The following is a 21,228-nucleotide window of genomic DNA, read 5'->3' on the forward strand; positions in this document are numbered from 1 at the left end:
AGTGTGAACATTTGCATATAATTTAAATGTCCTTGAGGGAAAAAAATGGAGGCCAACACTGAGAACTCCCACAACACAAGTGAAGCATTTTCCTGCCAGGTGGAAGCCTGAGTGGAACAGGCAGCTCTGTTTCTCCTTTGTAGCCAGTTTGGCCGCTACCAGTTTGCTGCTGATACTGAGTTGAGCGGTGCATGGGGGGAGACCTTAGCCTGTACCCAAAGACCTGAACGGTCTGCGAACCTGGTCAGGTTCTCTTCCAGAGGACCCATGGGTGGGCTGTCTTTAGGACCACCACGTTTACTAGTCCTAATAAAAGGGAAACTTCTCAGAACCACTGGAACTGCCAAGAGACCAGAGCTGTTCAGCTGGCCTTGGCTCCCCCTGGGTTGGCCTGGTCCCAGGGGAAACTCTGGGGGAACTGTCAATGGACAAAGCAGGTGACAGAGAGAAAGCACTGCCAAATGGTAATGCCAGCAACCTGGGGAGGGACCAGCCTCTGCATCCAGACGTGGAGTAATGCATGTTCCTGCAGCGTCTGAGGGACAAGGTGTGAGCATGCTCGGTTAGTATCTTGGGGGAAGTTTTCCCACACTCGCCACCACTTTATTTTTTAATGAACAGTAATACCACTGGGATAATCTTTTAACTGCTATTTCTGTTTTTTTTCCTTTATGTCATTCCAGGTTTATTCTACAGATATATATCTATCCATTCCTCCTTGATCAGAATCTATTAATTGCTATTTCGGTTTGATAGAAAAATCTTAAAGATGTGTAATACTCTCAAAAAAATAAATATGAAGGCACCTGAATGTCTATCTAGGAAGCCTGGATGAAGAACAGATGACAGAATTCTTTCAAAGATTTAATCAGGTAAATTTGCCACACTGTAAACTCACGTGACATGAATTGTGTGTGTGTCTGAGAAGGCTCTGGGAGACCCACTACTTTACCTGGCGGGGAGTCACGTGGGAACACGCACTGGCTGAACGCCCCACTCACCTTCACTCCTCCCCCGACCTCGCGTCTCCTGGCCTGAAAACAGCCAGTGGCACAAGAGCTCAATGTCACGCTCTGGCTACAGAAAAAATGCTGTATCCTCCTTCTCCCTGAACATCTGGTAGTCTTTCCCCCTTCACCCAATAATCAGTAGAGCATGCTGGTCAACAGCAAGATGTACGAAACAAAGATACATCAATTTTAATGTACAGGCTTCAAAGTTCAGGTTCTTTTAAACTGTGCTTTTCGTTGTTCAGAAGACCTTGCTGTTGCTTTTCCATGACAATTTGTCATTTTGGTCAAACAACTTTAACTGGACTTAAAACAATGCTCTCTAGTTGCGTGAAGGTAGCACTGATTGTGGCAGCATCTTGAAAACCGTCTGAAAGAGTTCCTGCTGGTGCACAGCCACTGCTGTCTCCTCAGTGGAGAAGGATCCCAAGGACAGGTTCCACTTCCTAACTCTGGAGGCTGGGACTCCAACACTGTATTTTCCCCTCCCCTGCTGCTCTGACTTGTCACTAGGCAGTCCCTGCGAGCAGCAGCGTGGAGATGGCTCCTAGACCCCAAACAGGGGAAGCTTTCCTGACCTGCCTGTTCACACCACTGGCTCACTACCTGCATGGGGTACTGTTTGCATATTCAGGAGTGTCCTTTACTAGAGCACGTCCTCTTTGCTCCCCACATCGGAGCCATTAGCACAATAGTTCTCTTTTCAGAAAGCAGTGCTCTAAGTATTTTGTTGAGAGAGAACAGAATGAACTCACACATACTTCACAGGCTCTTCCAGGAGGAGGAGGTCAAAGTCAACTAAAGAAGTTTGTTACATGCCAGAAAAAAATGTTTCATAATCCTGAACTTCCTGTTGCCCCCAATTAGGCTGTGGAATTACTTTCTGATTGTCGGCATATTCTAAATATTATCAACCTCTACTGACAAGTTAACCTATAACAGGAAACTCAACAGACAGAGTATAATCCACACTGTGTTATCTTTATTAGATATACTTCATCCTCCAAAGTTTATATGAAGCCCAGTGACTCACCATCCATACATTTGGTTTGGCTGGTCTGGTTCATACATTTTGTTACTCTGGGTGTAAAGGAACATTACATAGTTGATTCGTGCTTGAATTTTTGCTGAAAGATTGATCATGAAAATGACTAATTTCTAAACTGAAGATCAGGATAAAACTGAACTAAAATGAAATATAAATGCAGATGTGTTTGGAGGTTATAATCCTGACCCCGTATCACAAACATGGGTTTTCTTTTTCCCCACCGAGCACATCCTTTAAGGACTCATCACTGCACAAAACTAAACTATACATAATATCTCAAGCTCTTATGAAACATCAATAATTACGATTTGTTTCTAAAATAAACAAAAGAATCTAGCAGTACGGATACAGGCTTTAAGTGCTACAAGAAGAAATGGGATATAACCTAATGAAATGTAATGAGCACTCCATCTTCTAAATCTACTTGTGATTCTAACATATTCTTTCCTGTTGCCTTCTAAGCTATATTAGGAACCCCCGGAGACAGGGCAAGACACTGTAGGAATATGTTTGATATATAGTTGGATTAAATAACAACCTAATATATCAAACATATCACACAGAGGCCTGCAGAAAGGCATCCAGGTCTGACTGAGCTGAGAATGGGCACAGCATGGCAGGCTGCAGCCGCGGGGGGGGGGGGGTGGGGGGGGTGGGGGCGGGGAGGGAGTTGGTGGGGACGCCATTGGGGCACCTCTTTTACCTGTCTGTGGAGCACAGTGTGTCTGCAGGTGTGGAAACGGCGCCATCATTAGTATCATAGGCACATGCACCAGGGCTCACCGACATTCTCATTTTGCCTTTACACCATCTTCCCAAGCAAACAGTGGACTCAGCGATGCCAATCTGTTATTTGTGTCTGGGCGATTCCAGGCAAAAAGAGGTGGTTATGTTTTAAGGGCCTGAGGTGGGAATATACCAGGAACCATCTTCAATAAACCCCAGACCACTCTATTATTAAAATAGGCAACCTGAGAATGTGGTGAGCAAAACAATTTAAACAAAAACATTGCCCATCTCCCAAACTCCCTCAAAGCAGTGCAAATGCTTCCCAGATATGGAAGCAAAGCATATTCACCCGATAGTGGGGTGCCTGCAGGTTTGTATGTGAGTTACAGGGGTAGAGGTGAAACAGCAATTGCTTGCTTACAGAATCCTGAGGATTTGTGATTAATTTGATTGAGTTTAGTTTTGGAAGGGGATGGGAAGAACTGGTTAATCTCAAAAGACTGGTTGACTTTTGATGTTAGATTGGGATTTTTTTCTTTTTTTAAACCGGGGAAAAATTCCTTCTTGAAGTCAAGAAAGATATTTTTTTTCACGTCGGTATTACTACAGAGCAAATGGCACTCCCAGACAGGCACAAAAACTGTGGTTTAGGTTGATGATTTCTTCAAAACAGTTTTATGGATAACGTAATCCATGTGGTGGGAGCCTCTGGTCACTGGGTAGAGTAAGACTTCAGAGATCATTCTAAAGACTCTAGAAGAACCAAGTACCCTTCCTAATAGGAAGATGGGAGTGACCTAGAGTAGGTACCTCCAAGGAAGGGACTCAAATAAACAGTTATGTCAACTGTGACCTTGGCTTTCTGTAAAAATCCACACCACACTATAAACAGAAAGGCTAGATGATCCTAGGGCAGTGTAGGGAACGCCCACTGGCCCAGTGTGGCAGTCATCACAAACTTTTTAAGTGCTGTTATTTTTAAAACATTGTCTTACAAAATTTTAAAACATAGACCCTCCCATCACTCCAATCCCACCATCATTCTTGTCCATCCCCCACCTGTCTCCTTCATTCACAAGTGCAAGAGCTCAGAAGGGCCCTGCAAAAGACAATGGGAAAGGGATTGGGACTGCAGCTCTTAGGGTATGGTGAAGGGTCAACGTGAATTAGCGCCAAGCTACTTCTCCAGGAGAAAGAGCATCAACTGACATGGCTCCAGAACCAGCAGACAGAAGCTTCCCCGAGAGAGGAAAGTATGTGGTGAATCAGATAAGGAAAAGGAAAAACGAATTAAGTTTAAGGTCTCTAAATCTCAGTCAATGGCTGCTGCTTCTTAGCTGAAAGTACATTTTCTACTCACGATTAACTTATTTTTATAAAGCAGAAATAAAGCCAAGTCCAGAAAATGGAGTTGCCCTTACACCTACACTTAGCTCTGAAGTTTGATGAGAAAAACTTGGACAAACTTAGACCACCTAAGACCCTCAGGTAAGGCCAGTAAAGAGGACCCTAGCAAACTCAAAACCCAGAGGCCAAAAATCTTAAATTACATCTTGATGAGAAATTCTAAAAATGCCTTTATTAAATCTAGAGTGACAATTAGGAGACTGGCTCTAAGAATTCCATGGTTTTGAGAATGTCCGCAAGTCTAAGAGATTCACTATATGTCCAAGTCTATTTTACATACAGCATCAGCCCGGGAACTGCTTTTGAGTGCTTTGGTATATTCCAGTACTCAAACTCCATTCTTAAGTTTTTGTTTTTTTTTTTTAAAAAGGTAGAATTTTAGGCACCTGAACTGGGAGATCCAACTTTTTTGTTTTTGAAGAGAAGAGCCAGGTTTTAATTCCTAAGGTATCTGGATCCTTGGAAGGGAGGTGGGGTTACAGGAACCAGTAGGGACTTGCTTGAATAGAAAGATAAAGAGGCCTCCTCTGGTTCTACCATCTTCCCACTGAAGACAGCCATGGGGGCAGGGGGACTGTGGCTTCTTTACAGGGTTGGGCTTTGCCCCCTGGACAGCACCAGGGCACCATTCTTTTTTGTAATAATTGTCCTCTCTACTGTCCTTACGTAAAGTATCTCTTTCTTTTAAATGACTTTCTCTTAACACATACTTATGATCTTAGTAACTAAGTTCTCAACATTTATCTAGATGACAAACATAGATGGAGAAAACACACCAGCCAACCACAGTCTCCAGCATATACTGAAAAAATCTGTTACCGGGTCCACTTTTGAGGTTCACACTACTCTCTATTGATTTTAAGAAAAGGAGAGACCCAGCATTGCTATTTCTGGTGAAAAGCATTATGGAAACCAGAAAATTAGAGGGTGACAATCTCACATTCAGCAACGGGGACTTTCTATAGAAAACATCCAACACCTGCTTTATGTAACAGTGGAACGAAGTCAAGATTTTAAAGGCCGGGATTCTTCCTCTCGATACCCAAAGGTATTTCTTGGGATGGTTAACCTGAAAGACCCACCCTTGGGTTTTTTTCCATACCCTGTAAAAAGGTGCTGGGCAGGTAGAACAGGTTTGCAGCTTGCTAGTCCAACCCCAGGGAAGGAGATGAGCTCCCTGCAGCCCATCTGGCTCCATTTCACAGCCATCTACCGGGAGACCTACTGACATCAGACAAGCAGCCACACGTGGACACTCACTTTTGGTTTTGCTCTTGGCTTCAGCTGCTCTAACTTCTTAGCAGCAGCCTCAATGGATGCTGCAGCCCCCAGTAATTCTGTTTCTGCAATGACGGTTGGGTCTTCTGGATCCACCCACTCTGTTCCTAAAAGCAGTCCAAAGAGGGTCATTCTTGGTAGCTGCAGACCTCAGGGCAGTGACTTAATTACAAATGATATCACGATTTGCATGCAGGCATGCTCCATAAGCTGACTAGCTGTGTTGTCCTAAGGGATCTTTTCTCCAGCTGTCACTAACATCAGCTGGGTGCAGGGGTCGGGGTGGGGAGTGCCTGTCTGACCCTGATTTTCTCAATCAGTTGTATAGACAGCCCTACCACAGGATCAGTCATCAATGATAGTTTCAAAAATCGAGATCTCATTGACCAAGGCCTGCTTGAGTTTTACTCTGACTTGTAACTTAGAGTTCATGAATGCAAGTAAGCATCCTCAGGAGACTTGAGACTATGCTGAGCACAGAGATTTGTCATTCTTTTCTCCTGGGAACTCAGGAGGAACAGCCATTCCCCTCAAATGCAAACAAAGGGAAACTGGTAAGAAAACCCCTCCCGGGTGAGTTGATTGCTTCTTCATAACCACGAAGGGGTGTGCAAACAATATACTACCCAGATAGCACCGTTTCTAAACATCAAGTGTATTATTTAAGTGAGAGTAAATATTCTGATGAAGGAAAATGCAGTTAAAAATGGATGGCAAGACCCTTAAAAGAGAAGTGAGCGGTTCTAGATGGATCATGACATTTAAGTTAAAGGACGTAATACAAAGGCTGGAGAAAAGATTTGTTTCAGGAGAATAGTAACTTTTTAAGTCTAACTCTACTCCCATTTGCTTCTTAAAAAAAGTTCCTCACTGTGTTCCTTTTGACTTCATTTGCCAAGAGAGGGCCTGTGTAGGCTGCCCATCCTCTCTGCTCACTTTGCTGTCTAGGACTGCCCCACAGGACGACACAAGAGAATCCAGCTTACCTTTCATGGCCTCCGCTGCCTGGATGAGCTCGGTCACGGCACCGGCCACGCGCTTGGAGAAAGCAGCCAGCTGGTGCTTGAGTTCTGGGGTTGGTTTCTGAAGAATCTATGGGTGAAGAACAAGCCAAACGCATAAGGAAGGCGGTAGCCATTGTGACAGGAAGCCCACTCTTGCTGGTGTACGCAGAGCTAGACATCCTGGTTTGAAGTTGCAACTCTGTCACCAAGTGACTTTAGAAATTTAGGGGAAAACACATAAGACGCACTGGCCTTCAGTTTCCTCATGTGAGAAATGAAAAGCTGGGCACCAGGAGTTTTCCTAAGATCTATTCTGACATACTTCCCTAAGATCACAAGGGAGATGAAGTTCTTATTTGTCCTTTTGTTTGTACCTAAAACAAACATACGCACACAGAAATTACCCAAAATGTAAGAATGCTCTGAGTGAACATGAATGTCCAAGGCTGCAGGTCAGCTGGTGTTTGTGACAAAGCAAATATGGGGTCAGAAGAAAAGTGTGACTCAGGTGGGGTCTTGGAGACAAAAACCTCTCTGAGAAGGGCTGTTCCTGAAAGGACAATCCATTTCCAGGGTTTTGACTGCAAGCTCTCCTGGGAGAAGTCCTGTGGACTTTCCTTCTTTTAAACCTAGTTTAAAGGGGTTTTAAGTTTGTTTCTTGCTGGTGTTAAAAAAGATACTAAAAATCTACCCCTAATCCAATTTAAAGGACATCCTCAGCTGATTTCTTCTCAAATTCATTCAAGAATGGAATTATGAAATGGATGAGAGCTCCCTACCATCTTCCACCATGGATTTACATCTGACTTACACCACCTTGTTCCTCCCTAATCTTGAAATTCTTCTTTCAATATTCTTTCCTGCATCTCCTACCCATGCTTCAGAGGGGTCATCTTGAGATTTAGAAATGCTAAGACATTCAGGAGGAAAGCACCACTGCTGTCTCTCTATGGACAATTCTGAGCAGCAGACAAAGCCTGGGCTTTGGTATTGGACAAACCTGTGTTTCAAACCTAGCTTCATCTGCTCCTGGTTTGTGAACAATGGGCAGATTACTGAACCTCTCAGAACCTGTTTACTCATCTGTAAAACTGGGATAATGCCTACTCCTCAGGAGTGGCATAAACATCAAATGGAATAACCCATGAGAAGTATCTTGCACAATGCCTGGAACACAGTAGGCATTCATTAAATGTTAATTCCCTTCTTGGTATCCCATACCCTTTTCACCTGACCAGGTATCGTACTCCTTCTTACGAGTGTGGAAAAGATATCTTTTGGACCCCAAAACTGTAAGAGAACTTTAAAAGAAGCTTGGTAAAAAAAAATCTGGGGTTGGGGGAGTTAATGGGGTTATACTTTTTTTTTTACATCTTTATTGGAGTACAATTGCTCTACAATGGTGTGTTAGTTTCTGCCCTACAACAAAGTGAATCAGCTATACATATACACATGTTCCCATATCTCTTCCCTCTTGTGTCTCCCTCCCTCCCACCTTCCCTATCCCACCCCTCCAGGCGGTCACAAAGCACCTAGCTGATCTCCCTGTGCTATGCGGCTGCTTCCCACTAGCTATCTACCTTACGTTTGGTAGTGTATATATGTCCATGCCTCTCTCGCTTTGTCACAGCTCACCCTTCCCCCTCCCCATATCCTCAAGTCCGTTCTCCAGTAGGTCTGTGTCTTTATTCCTGTCTTATCCCCAGGTTCTTCATGACATTTTTTTCCTTAAATTCCACATATATGTGTTAGCATACGGTATTTGTCTTTCTCTTTCTGACTTACTTCACTCTGTGTGACAGACTCTAGGTCTATCCACTTCATTACAAATAGCTCAATTTCGTTTCTTTTTATGGCTGAGTAATATTCCATTGTATATATGTGCCACATCTTCTTTATTGGGGTTACACACTGACCAGCCCCAGACACACCAGTGCATAGAAGACATTATGTTACACACTTGAACTGATTAGTCAAAGATTCTTGAGCAACCACTTCCCAGGCTCTATTCCCTACCCTCCTTCCTCTTGCAATCTTCTAAATTTTATATTTGCTACTGTTCTGAGTTCAGCTGCTCTGTTATTCTCATTCCCTCACCCTAGGACCTATCTACACATAGCACCATGCAGATATTAACTCAGTACAAACCAGTGAATGAGTGAACAAATGAATGAATGAATAACAGACCAACACACTACTGGAGACAAGTCCTAATATGATGGCATCCTAGACTAGTTCCAGAAGATCACCAGAACCATGGAGAGGTGGAGGGGAGGGGTTAGATGCCTTTTACTTTTTTAACACAGCCAGTTGGCAGGCAACTGAATTTAGGGTAGGTTCTAGAGTCAATGTACCTCAGTAACAGTGGTCCAGTTACTTATCTTCTCTCTAAGCCTCAGTTTACTTATCTATTAAATGAGCACAACAAACAGTCCTTTCATTATAGAGCTGTGGTAAGATTGTACAAATTAATACATAATTTAATACAGTATACATTTCCATCAGGACTACTGATGGAATTGGTCCGATGTACGGCCTGGGCACCAGAATTTCTAAAAGTTCTCCAGGCGGTTCTCATTTGCAGCCAAAGTTGTAAACCATTGCTCTAGATCAAATGGGCATTTGCCACTACCTAACTGTAAAAGGCTTGTACTGTATTTGTCTGAAACAATACATGTTGTAAGGCCACTAGGTGAATAATGGCTACAGCTCTGGGACTAAAGAGCAAAGGAGTCCACAGGCTTTGCTATTTGCTTTTGCTACAGTGGTCAACACAACGTGAATAAGCAAGGAGTTAAAGGTATGATGGGGAGACTCACAGTAAATGGTGCAAGACTGCGTGTTTTCCCCTAAGACCAAGAATAAGGTAAGGATATTCATCCTCACACTTCCATCAGTATTGTACTAGTATTCCTGGCCAGTGCAGCAAGGCAAGAAAAAGAAATAAATGGCATGCAGATGGAAAGGGAGAAGTAAAATTGTCTTTGTTCATAAATAACATGAATGCCTATGTAGAAATTTCTAAGGCATTTGTTTAAAAAAAAAAAGGGAAAAAAAGCTAGAATAAATGAGTTAAGCAAGGTCACAGGATATAAGGTCAATATACAAACATCAATTATATTTCTATATGCAGTAAAAAATTGAGAATTTTGAAAAAAGCAATACCATTTATAGTAGCATAAAAAATCATGAAATACCTGTTAAGTTAAATACTGTTAAATTTGACAACAGATGTGTAAGATGTGGATGCTAAAAACTACAAATGTCGTTGAAAATATTAAGGAAGACCTAAATAAATGGAGAGATATACCATATTCTTGGATTAGAAGACTATTAAGATCAATTATTCCCAAATCTCCCCACGATCCCAGTCAAAACCCCAATAAGCTTTTTTTTTTTAAGATATCGATAAGATGATTCTAAAATGTATGTAAAATACAAAGGACCTAGAATAGCTAAACCATTTTGAAAAAGAACAAAGCTGTAAGTTTTAGAATACCTGATTTCAAGACTCATTATAAAGTTATAGTAGTGGTCAAGACAACAGGATATTGGTGCACAGACATACAGATCAGTGGGGCAGAAAAGAGTCCAGAACTAGATTCACACATATAGTCAACTGATTTTCATTAAAGGTGCTAAAGCACCTTTAATTCAATGAGGACAATTTTTTCAACAAAGGATGCTGGAACAATTGGATAGCCATAGGTAAGAAAATAAACCTGACCCTTTCCTCACCATATGCATGGATGAACTAGAAATGGAGTATAAACCTGAATGTAAGAATTAGAACTGTGTAGAAGAAAATACAGGAGAATAACCTTTGTGATCTTAGCTTCTTAAATAGGGGACAAAACACATATATTATGCTTTAAAACTTTAAAAAGCCAGCAATCCCACTACTGGGCATATATCCAGAGAAAACCATAATTCAAAAAGACACATGCATCCCAATGTTCACTGCAGCACTATTTACAATAGCCAGGACATGGAAGCAACCTAAATGCCCATCAACAGAGGAATGAATAAAGAAGATGTGGTACACATATACAATGGAATATTACTCAGCCATAGAAAGGAATGAAATTGCATCACTTATAGAGATGTGGATGGACCTAGAGATTTTCATACAGTGAAGTCAGAAAGAGAAAAACAAATATCGTATATTAATGCATATATGTGGAATCTAGAAAAATGGTATAGATGATCTTATTTGCAAAGCAGAAATAGACACACAAACGTAGAGAACAAACGTATGGATACCAAGGGGGGAAGGGGGGTGGGATGAACTGGGAGCCTGGGATTGACATATATACACTATTGATACTATGTATAAAATAGATAACTAATGAGAAGCTACTGTATAGCACAGGGAACTCAGTGCTCTGTGGTGACCTAAATGGGAAGGAAATAAAAAAAAGAGGGGATATATGTATACGTATAGCTGATTGACTTTGCTGTACAGTAGAAACTAACACAACATTGTAAAGGAACTGTACTCCAATAAAAATTAATTTAAAAAAAGCAGGAATTTGAAAGTTTATGTCTTAGAACTTTAAAAACATTATGCTAAGTGAAAGAAGCCAATTACAAAAGATCACATGCTATACGATTCTGTTTACATGAAATGTCCAGAATTGGCAATCTACAGAGACAAGAAAAAGATTAGTGTTCGCCTTGGGCTAGGAGTGGGGATGAAGGGAATGAGGAATGACTGCTAAAGGGCATGAGGTTTCTTTTTGGGTTGACAAAAATGTTCTAAAATTATTATTATGGTAATAGGTGTACAGCTCTAAATATAGTGAAAACCAAGAAACTGTATGCCTTAACTGGGTAAATTTTGCCATATGCCAATTATATCTCAATAAGGTTGTTAACAAGAAGAGAATCAATCAGGCAGGCAAATGAAAGACAAAGAAGGAGGCTGGTGAAGGGTAGCAAAGTATGTCACCCCAAAATATGCCTCTTTGGCATACAGATTGCTTTAAGTTGACTATTTTGAGAAAAATCAGACACGGGGGATGCTCTGAAAACAGGAAAGTTACTCTTTTGAAAGGGTAATTCACATTTATAAAAGAAATCTCCATTTGTAAGGGTGTCTCCCCCTCTGTACCAGTAAGAGAAGCCTGAGAGAAAATCACAAGAGAATCTTATAGATGATGAAGGCTCTAAAACCTGCTAACAACCTTACCCTAGTTAACCCTGCTTTTCCTGGCCACCTCCTGTAACCAGCCTCCTCCCACCACATACACCTTTTCTTTTCTTTGCCTGAAAGTGGTATTTAAGTGGGTGCCTTAGGCTACCTTGGGAATTGCCCATTTTTCCGCTGGGTATCTTCCATTTATCCATGAGGTACACCATGTGAATCAACTTTTGTTGTTCTCTTGTTAATCTGTCTTATTACACGAGGTCTCCGGCAAGAACTCAGAAGAGTAGAGGGAAGATTATTTTCTTCCCCACACTGGGGTATAATCCTGAAAATAATTCGATAACCTTTGCAAACATTCAGTTCATCCTAAATGTTTAATATTTTATATGTAAGACATATTTTCATTTTACTTTCATTTTTATCCGAGTTCTATCTGCACTTTTTTGTTTTCTCAACTCTCTGCCTTGCTGTCATTTTCTTTCTTTTTTGGGTTATTTTTGTTTGTTTTGTTTTGTTTTTTTGCGGTACACGGGCCTCTCACTGTTGTGGCCTCTCCTGTTGCGGAGCACAGGCTCCAGACGCGCAGGCTCAGCGGCCATGGCTCACGGGCCCAGCTGCTCCGCGGCATGTGGGATCTTCCCGGACCGGGGCACGAGCCCGTGTCCCCTGCGTCGGCAGGCGGACTCTCAACCACTGCACCACCAGAGAAGCCTCTTTCTTTTTTAATATACATTTTTCTCCCCCCGCCAGACACTGTTATGAAAATGAAAATACAGGTGACACCCTAAGAGAAACTATCTGCAGAAAATATATCTGACTGATGAAATAAAAATTCACATTTTAAGGCAAGACAAGAACAATTTAAACATAATACTTTTTCTCTGCCCTTTGGCCTCCTCCCTCCCCTCTAGTGTGCCTTGTGCATCTGCATGACGTGTTAACAGACCTTCCCAATAGCAGAAATACCTGCTCAATCTTAAAGACCAATTTTTCTTCTTCTGACACCAGTCACGTAACTCCTTAGAAGATAACATTCCTTTCTCAATCCTGCAAAGGGTCACGATGACCCACCACTCACCTTTACACGTAGAAATCTTTGGTGAACTTTAGGTACAATATCAATATATGATTTCCTTAAAGACAGCGATTGGTGCAGAATAGACTGTTTACATGATCTGGGCAGATACTATACTGGGCCGCACCTAGTGGAAGTTCTCAGCTTAAATACTTACTTATGACCTTATTAATGTTACCAGCTATCTTACTTGTATTCTGCCTATTTTACAAGATCATTGTTTCTTGCATTACCAAATGTGTGACTGAGCCTCAGATAAAACTGAGGATGAGTAGGTGACTTGAAATGATTGACCAAATATATAGTTCCATAAGGTCAACGCACAACTCTAGAAATGGGAAGAAGCAACCATTTCCTGGACCATAACAGACTAGTAAGACAGATGGTCCAGACCCTTTTGGTTATTACTAACAGGGTCTGGTCCAGTGTTAGCACCCTCGCCTGACCTGGGAATGAGCATTCCTAGTGTCTTGGACAAATTGGTCACAAAATGCCCTCTAACCCTTGGTGGAAATTAAGATACCACCACATACCCACTAGAATGTCTAAAATTAAAAACACTGACCACTCTAAGTGCTAACAAGGACATGGAGAAACTGGAACTCTCATATACTGCTGGTGGAAATAACCACTTTAAAAAAGAATTTAGTAGTTTCCTAAGAAGTTAAAAATATACCCACCCTATGATATAACTATTCTACTTCTAGGTATTTATCCAAGAGAAATGAAATCATATAGGTAGAAAAACTTCTATATAGGATGTTCGTAGCAGATTTATTTATAATCATCAAACCTGGAAATAACGCAAATATCCATCAACAGGTGTTCTGATGAACAATTATGACATAGCCATATGGTGGAATACTACTTAATAAAAGGGGACAAATTATTGGTACACATAACAATGTGGATGGAACTGAAACTACTGATGCTGAGTGAAAAAAGCCAGACAAAGGAGAGTACAGGCCCGATGACTGCTTTTATATAAAAGTCTGGAAAATGCAAACAAATCTGTAATAACAAAAAGCAGACTAGTGGTTGTTTGGAAATTTTGAAGAATAACGGATATATTCATCGTTTTGATTGTGGTGATGGTTTCACAGACATATTCAGATATCACTCCTCAAATCGTACACTTCAAATATGTGTTCCTTGTATATGTTAGTTATGCCTCAATAAAGCTGAAACAAAACTTAAGGGTGTGGTAGGGAGATTCACTGAAATCATCAAAGGGGAGTGGTGAAAAGACTTCTGTCTTTATGTTTTAAAATTTAATTATTTATTTTAACATCTTTATTGGAGTATAACTACATTACAACGGTGTGTTAGTTTCTGCTGTATAACAAAGTGAATCAGCTGTATGTATACATATATCCCCATATCCCCTCCCTCTTGCATCTCCCTCCCACCCTCCCTATCCCACCCCTCTAGGTGGTCACAAAGCATGGAGCTGATCTCCCTGTGCTATGTGGCTGCTTCCCACTAGCTATCTATTTTACATTTGGTAGTATATGTAAGTCCATGCCAGTCTCTCACTTGGTCCCAGCTTATCCTTCCCCCTCTCCGTGTCCTCAAGTCCATTCTCTATATCTGCGTCTTTATTCCTGTCCTGCTCCTAGGTTCTTCAGAACCTTTTTTTTTTTTTTTTTTAGATTCCATATATATGTGTTAGCATATGGTATTTGTTTTTCTCTTTCTGACTTACTTCACTCTGTATGACAGACTCTAGGTCCATCCACCTCATTACAAATAACTCAATTTCGTTTCTTTTTATGGCTGAGTAATATTCCATTGTACATATGTGCCACGTCTTCTTTATCCATTCATGTGTGGATGGACACTTAGGTTGCTTCCATGTCCTGGCTATTGTAAATAGTGCTGCCAGGAACATTGTGGTACATGACTCTTTGAATTATGGTTTTCTCAGGGTATATGCCCAGTAGTGGGATTGCTGGGTCGTATGGTAGTTTTATTTGTAGTTTTTTAAGGAACCTCCATACTGTTCTCCATAGTGGCTGTACCAATTCACATTCCCACCTGCAGTGCAAGAGGGTTCCCTTTTCTCCACACCCTCTCCAGCATTTATTGTTTGTAGACTTTTTGATGATGGCCATTCTGAGTGGTGTGAGGTGATACCTCACTGTAGTTTTGATTTACATTTCTCTAATGATTAATGATGTTGAGCATTCTTTCACGTGTTGGCAATCTGTATATCTTCTTTGGAGAAATGTCTATTTAGGTCTTCTGCCCATTTTTGGATTGCAAAATATTGAGCTGCATGAGCCTTGATGGAGGGAGAAAACCACTCTGTATACACTCTGGCTCTAAGAAAGGGAACGGCCCTATGGCAAAGCACCCTATTTAAATAAGGCAGGAGAGCAAAGGAGTTCTATTTTTATTCTGCAATTAAGTCAACATGATTTCTCATAGCAGGCAACAGCCAGAATGAAATTAAAGTGCTGCTACTGGAAGCCACGGTAATTTTAACCCTGTCAAAGACCTCATATTGTGGGTAAGCAGCAATATTGATCTGTGGTTACTGCAGAGGCCAAGTGGCTGCCTTTCATCCTGCAGTAGAAATCCTCCATGACAAACCAGCCAACAGCAAACGCAGAAGGCCAGCATTGCTCCAATGGGCACGTCTAAAGCTTCATAAAGCAGCTCCCAGGGCAGCAAGGACGGGGTTCTGCCTAAATTAGATCCCATTGTTTGGAGACTGATAACTGGATTCTCAAGGGAAAAAAAAAAAAAAATCCCCAAATCCCCAATCTCCTCTCGATTTGGAGTTTCTAAATTCCCAAACTTTCCAGCTAGGGGTCTGGGAACCCTCTTAACAGTTCACAGGACATTTGTGTTTATGTGCTGATGTTTCTCTGATGAGGGTAGGGTGAGGCAGGAAATGGGCTTTTAGCTAGCTCAAGGGGGCCCAAGATCCACGAAGGTTAAGAAAGCTGAAATCATGATAGTTATTTCTGCCTAGACAGAGAAAAAAGGAGGATGGTATTGGTAAAGGATACAAAATTAATTATTATTGAGAGACTTCTTACAAAATAAGGATCTGAACCAAATAAGACAAAATATTATTTAACAAAATTAGTTAATTATAGATGGTAGACACGCAAATGTTGATATGGTTTTCTGTTTTAAGATTTTTTTCTAAAGTAAAACTAAAATATACAAACCAGCCAAAAAAGGTGAAGAATCCTTGGCTCTAGGATATTTGACCTGAACAAGGCCAAAGTAGCATACTTTCCCCCACGTTTTCACGTGTCCAAATTTAAGAAAAGCGGCCCCTAAAGAAGATGGCTAAACCACCTTGGACTACCTGAAAGTGACCTCAATTTATTCCTCTAAATTGCTGGACACTTCCTCCAAACCTTAATTTCTACTTTTCTCTTTCCCCTTTAGTGAAAACTGGACAATTATCTGACCTTTCTTCAGCTTTCAGAAATCTTACTAATTCTCTCTGGTCAGCTAAGAAGAGAAGTCAGCTTTACAATGATCCAGGAGGACCATCCTAGGATCTCCTGTTACAGTTCCAATGTCGGCTGACTTTCTTTTCAGGATGGAGGTACTGTGGTCATCTGATGACATGCGTGAAGACCAGTGAATGAGGAGGAGGGCAGAATGGGGAATACTGTGTGCGTGTGTCTGCGCGCGCGCGTGCGTGTGAAAATCTCTGGCTTTAAGTGCTTTTTTATTCACCACCCTCAAATAGCTAATCTTAGTATTCTTTCCCTCTACCTTAAAGGTAATTTCCACATACATCTGATGTCTTCTCTAAATTGTCAATTTGGCTTTCGTTTTCTGATTCTGTCAAAGGTCCCTCAGAAGTGAACACTAGTTTCCGTATTCGTGCGTCTCCATTTCCCTAATTTCTTTTCGGGTCTCTACCAGCTCTGTCCTAAGCGGTCTTATGGCTCATGGTCCTCGTATGTGGAACAATCTTCCTCGTATTTAGCCTCATGTTAGTCCAGATTTCTTTCAAGTCTGCTTTGGAGAAGGAGTGAGGGCTCTTGATGGGAACTGTGAGCTTATTTTCAGCTGCAGGCCCAAGGAAACTGCTAATGTCTGCAGCTTAGGGGACAGAACGCTGTCACAGAGGTTCTACCGTTTTCAGTTAGGAACTGGTATTTTTTCATGTTTATGATAATCCCCTGGATGTCTCCTTCCTATATTTTTATTGGAAAATACCCTTCAAAGAGTATGTGTAGGTCTCTAAAGAGACAAGAATAAAAATATGAACAAATACTTGATGCGATTTCATTCTTATCTACTTGGATGAACCATCAGCACTTGTCACCATAAAGAGGGAAAAACCTTTCTTGTAAAAGATGAGACAAATTCTGGATGCTGTATAAAAGTTTTCATGTCGGGCTTCCCTGGTGGCGCAGTGGTTGGGAGTCTGCCTGCCGATGCAGGGGACACGGGTTCGTGCCCCGGTCCGGGAAGATCCCACGTGCCGCGGAGCGGCTGGGCCCATGAGCCATGGCCGCTGAGCCTGCGCGTCCGGAGCCTGTGCTCCGCAACGGGAGAGGCCGCAACAGTGAGAGGCGCGCGTACCGCAAAAAAAAAAAAAAAAGTTTTCATGTCATTTAGCTTTTCTTCCTATTAATGATTTCGTTTTAGCACCAGCATTTTTCACACCGTAAATCTCAGAACAGCTATGGAGAAACAGGATATTTATATTATTGCCATAATTACGAGTTACAATGACAATAACTGTAGAGGAAGATGAAAGGAAATTCAGGTGGCAGCCTTTTAACAGACACATCAACCACCACACAATCAACCGACTTCGGTGTGCAAACACGTAAGACTTCAGAGTCCTGTTTCTTTAGTAAATACCAGGAAGAACTCATAACGGAAGATGCATCAGGGAAGCACATCTGGCTGTAAAGTGCAATGGCTCTTGTTGGGTCCAGGAAAAGAAGGCAGTGGTAGCTCCCCTACTGCCAACCTCTGGTCCCACACGAAACCTCCCAAATCACACGTGATGTGGGGTCTCCCTGTGGTATGTGCCCTTCCTCCTGTTCCAGAAGAACCTGCTGATTATCACTAGGCCTGATGCCTGGCACAGTAACTAAGGGGCTGTAAAGCTGGGGTCTCTGAGTGTGTATCCTGGGAATGGCTCCTAGGCCTTCCCACAGAGGCCCCGGACACCTCAGCTTCCTTTGGGGCAAAGAGGCCAACCACCCACCCACACCCGCCTCGGGAGGCCTTGTCTTCTTCTGCTCACCAACATGCGGTGGGCATGGAGAGGGGCGGAGGTGGAGAGAGGAAGTGCTTTGGTGGATGCAACACCTGCCTCCCAGATACTGAGAGAGGGTCTAAAGGTGGCTTGAGGTCAAGAAGGGGACCCTCTGAGGGTTCCCTCCTCCTTCTCCCCTGGGAGAAGGTTCTCAAGACAAATGCTGGCACCTGCCCTTCCTCATGAAGACAGAACTCCTCTCCCCGGTCTAAGCTGTCTTTGCGCAGAGGAGGGAAACCCGAGACCTTCACTCCACCGTACGCCTTGAAGGCTGCTGCCTCCTTTCCATCCCAACTTGGGGAGCTGGCGTCGCTGCAAGTGGACCCCGACGCAGGACATCCTCGTTAAACGGCTCACCAAGAGCCAATGTGTGCAGGGGCCTGCACCTACCGACACTGGCGCCACAGGTACAAACACAGGAGCGGGGAAAAAATACGGTTTAACTGAGAAATGGAACCGGATGAAAGGGGTGAGGTGAGGATCCTTCATGGGAGTAATAGGAGGATGCCAGTATCAAATGAACAAGATGAAGACCAAAGCATGAGAGACAGAGACAAGGAAAAATGGGTGCTGGGGGAGAGCCCCCACTTGGGAAGCTAGGAGGGCACTGCTGCCGCAGCCCTGCACCTCTGCTCAGCCAGGACTGGCACCTTCCAGGAGGATTTTAACGAAGCGTGCAGCAGACGTGAGCTCAGCCAGAGCCCTGGACTCCCCACAGCCTCACTTAATCCTTAATCAGCGGCTTAACATCTGAGCAAACTGAAGCCCGGATAAGACAGTGGTAATGCAACTATTTACTTGGCACAGCCAGGATCTGAATTCAAGCATTCTAAACCTAAGCTATTTTCCTTTCGAATGTTCGGATGTCACAAGATCCCATGTGCCTAGAATAGATGGTCCCATCAAGAAAAAGATACCTTGTGGAAGCCTTGCTGGCTTCATTCTCCTTACGCTGAATTTCCTGCTATGCATGCTCACGGGCTGAACACCTCATATCCCAACACAGACAAGCTGGCTTGGCTGGGGAGGCTCGTGCCTGCGAACGCTGATTGGCCAAGATGTTTTCTCCTTGGCCCACGAGCAATACACTGGTTTCTACTCACGAGCGTTCAGGCTTTGGGAGCCCAATGTCAGTAACCCCAGACTGGCCACTCTCTCAAAAGATATTCTTTTGCAATGACCACGGTTACCTGGGCGAAGAATAAAAGTAGTGTTCCCTTAAAAGACCTGAAATGCTTAACATCGGAAGGTAATTTCAGTTTAAGGAGAAGGCAGTGAAATACTAGAATGAGCAGAGCTGGGACTTGGTCTCAGGTCTGTCATTAGTAGCTGGGTGACCTCAACCAAGGGGCCAAACTTCTTTGGGTCTTGGATCATTCCCTTTCCCTGCTAGCCTCACGTGGTTGCACAAAAAGAGATAAATGTCAATGCAGAGCAAATGAAAGGCTTAATAATCTTTGAGGTTCATGTGCTGTGTATCTGAAAGTGCCCTGTTGGATCGCCTTCTTTTAGGTTTAGAAAGGAGCAAGGGCAGTGAAGGGACACTTAGAAGAGACACCTTCTGGGGTGTCTCTGACTCCTGAACAAGCTCTCTCCCAGAACTCCCCAGTTTTAAACGTGGCTCCCAGGATTAGACAGGGACAGATGTACACCACATTAACCCAGCTCCGTGTGGGCATGGCAGGCTCGAAGGTCATCAGACAAATGGAACTGGACATATTCTCAATGTGGTCTAAGCCACTGGTTCGAGGACTGGGGGAAATCGCAAGAGGCTAGTAGGTCTCCTGTAGCACTGGTGATGTTTCTAACACGGATGCTGGCCTGGCTCTTCTAGGAGCCTTCCTGGCCCCTGCAGGATGGACTGGGGTTTTTCCTGACCGGACCTCCTGATCTGTTTTCAGTGGTGGCTCTGTGTGTCCCACCTGCTTCACCTCTCACTCTGCTTACCCACCGCTCTTTCAGGCTGGTCTTGCCTCTTTGGTGCAACGAGACAGCCAGGCTCCTCTGGATTCGAACTGCACCTCCCTCCAGACTACACTTGTATCTTGTGTGCTGGGGTAGTGTGATATGAGAGGCTTTTCAGCTCAGTCCAGTCCCAGCCTCGCAAGTGGAGCCTGCGCGATGCTCTAAGAGGGGTTTTCCCGAGGAAAGGACGCTCTGCATCTGGATCAGCTCTTCCCCAACCCTGGCCTGGCCCATGCCCCTCCTCACCACCAAGACGTGCTCCAGAAGGTCCAGGTAGCCGAGGGTGCACTCCGTCCCGTACCGCAACGCTCTGGTGCGCACCTCGTCGCTGACGTCGGGGTGATAGGATGCTTGCTGGAGAGAGAAAGGAACATCGACATCTTAAAACAGGAAGAGCCAGGTGGCAAGTGGACCAGGCAGCCAGGTGGGGTCACTTGCCCAGCAGTGCTGTGTAGCCCAAGACCCAGAGGCAGGAGACCTGGAATCTGGAACTCCTCCTGTTTTACCTTCAGTGACCTCTCTGAGAAACCTTCCCTGCCTCCCTGGAGAGAGGAGGGGTTCTCCTCCACATTCTCCTGATACCTCCCACCTATCTGCACTGCAGGTTCTCTGACAACACTTTGTGTCTTGCTTTTTCTAGTGCCTGGAAGGCAGACAAAAGCAAGTGAATCTGGCCCCTCTTTCCTTCCTTTCTCCTCATGCCCCCCCCCCCCACCGCATCTTTTATTGAAAGGTAAGAAATTCCACGTGTGCTAAAAAGATTCATGATTGGGGCTTACAGAAGAGGCTTACAGCAGAGGGCTTACAGCTTAACAGGATCAGCCTCTCTCACTCCTGCAGCGTGAAGTATTCTGAAGAACCCTCTCTGTTCACAGGCTCATCACTCTGTGACCTGATCACACTGCAATCACAGTGAGTCTCCCGACCAGGGCTCACTGGCTCCTGGGAACCTTCAGAGAGTGAGCTCCCCAGCACCCTCAAAGGTGCCACAAATAACTCATCTCGCATCATACACGTTGAGATAAGCAGACCAGGACATATGGTTAACACAGCATCTGGCCCTTTTTTCTTGTACTTGGGACCTGCCCACTTGAGTCATGCGTGAGATATCATTTCAGATGGTACGCCCATTCACGGGGCTGCCAGATGAACTACATAACGTTCAGTTACATTTGAATTTCGAATAAACAATGAAAACTTTTAGCATAAGTATGGGGTGGTCTGCTTTTTATTTGCTCAGTCTGGCAACCCTACCCATTTAGCCTTTCCTCCTTCTACAACCTCACTCTGGAAAGAACTCGAGGGGCCTTAC

General features: G+C 43.4%; 1 protein-coding gene across 6 annotated transcripts in view; it reads right to left on the reverse strand.

Moving 5' to 3' along the window:
* Positions 1–21,228, reverse strand: part of TLN2 (talin 2) — a 450,537-nt gene that overhangs the window by 14,552 nt on the left and 414,757 nt on the right. For all 6 annotated transcript variants that reach the window (XM_079912034.1, XM_079912031.1, XM_079912032.1 and 3 more), the window contains 3 exons: positions 20,163–20,270; positions 6,459–6,564; positions 5,455–5,579 (listed from right to left, as the gene is read on the reverse strand). In XM_079912034.1, the coding sequence (XP_079768160.1) occupies positions 5,455–5,579; positions 6,459–6,564; positions 20,163–20,270 (339 nt within the window). The remainder of the gene's footprint in view (positions 1–5,454; positions 5,580–6,458; positions 6,565–20,162; positions 20,271–21,228) is intronic.

Source organism: Stenella coeruleoalba (assembly GCF_951394435.1).
Source record: "Stenella coeruleoalba genome assembly, chromosome: 2".
NCBI lineage: Eukaryota > Metazoa > Chordata > Mammalia > Artiodactyla > Delphinidae > Stenella > Stenella coeruleoalba.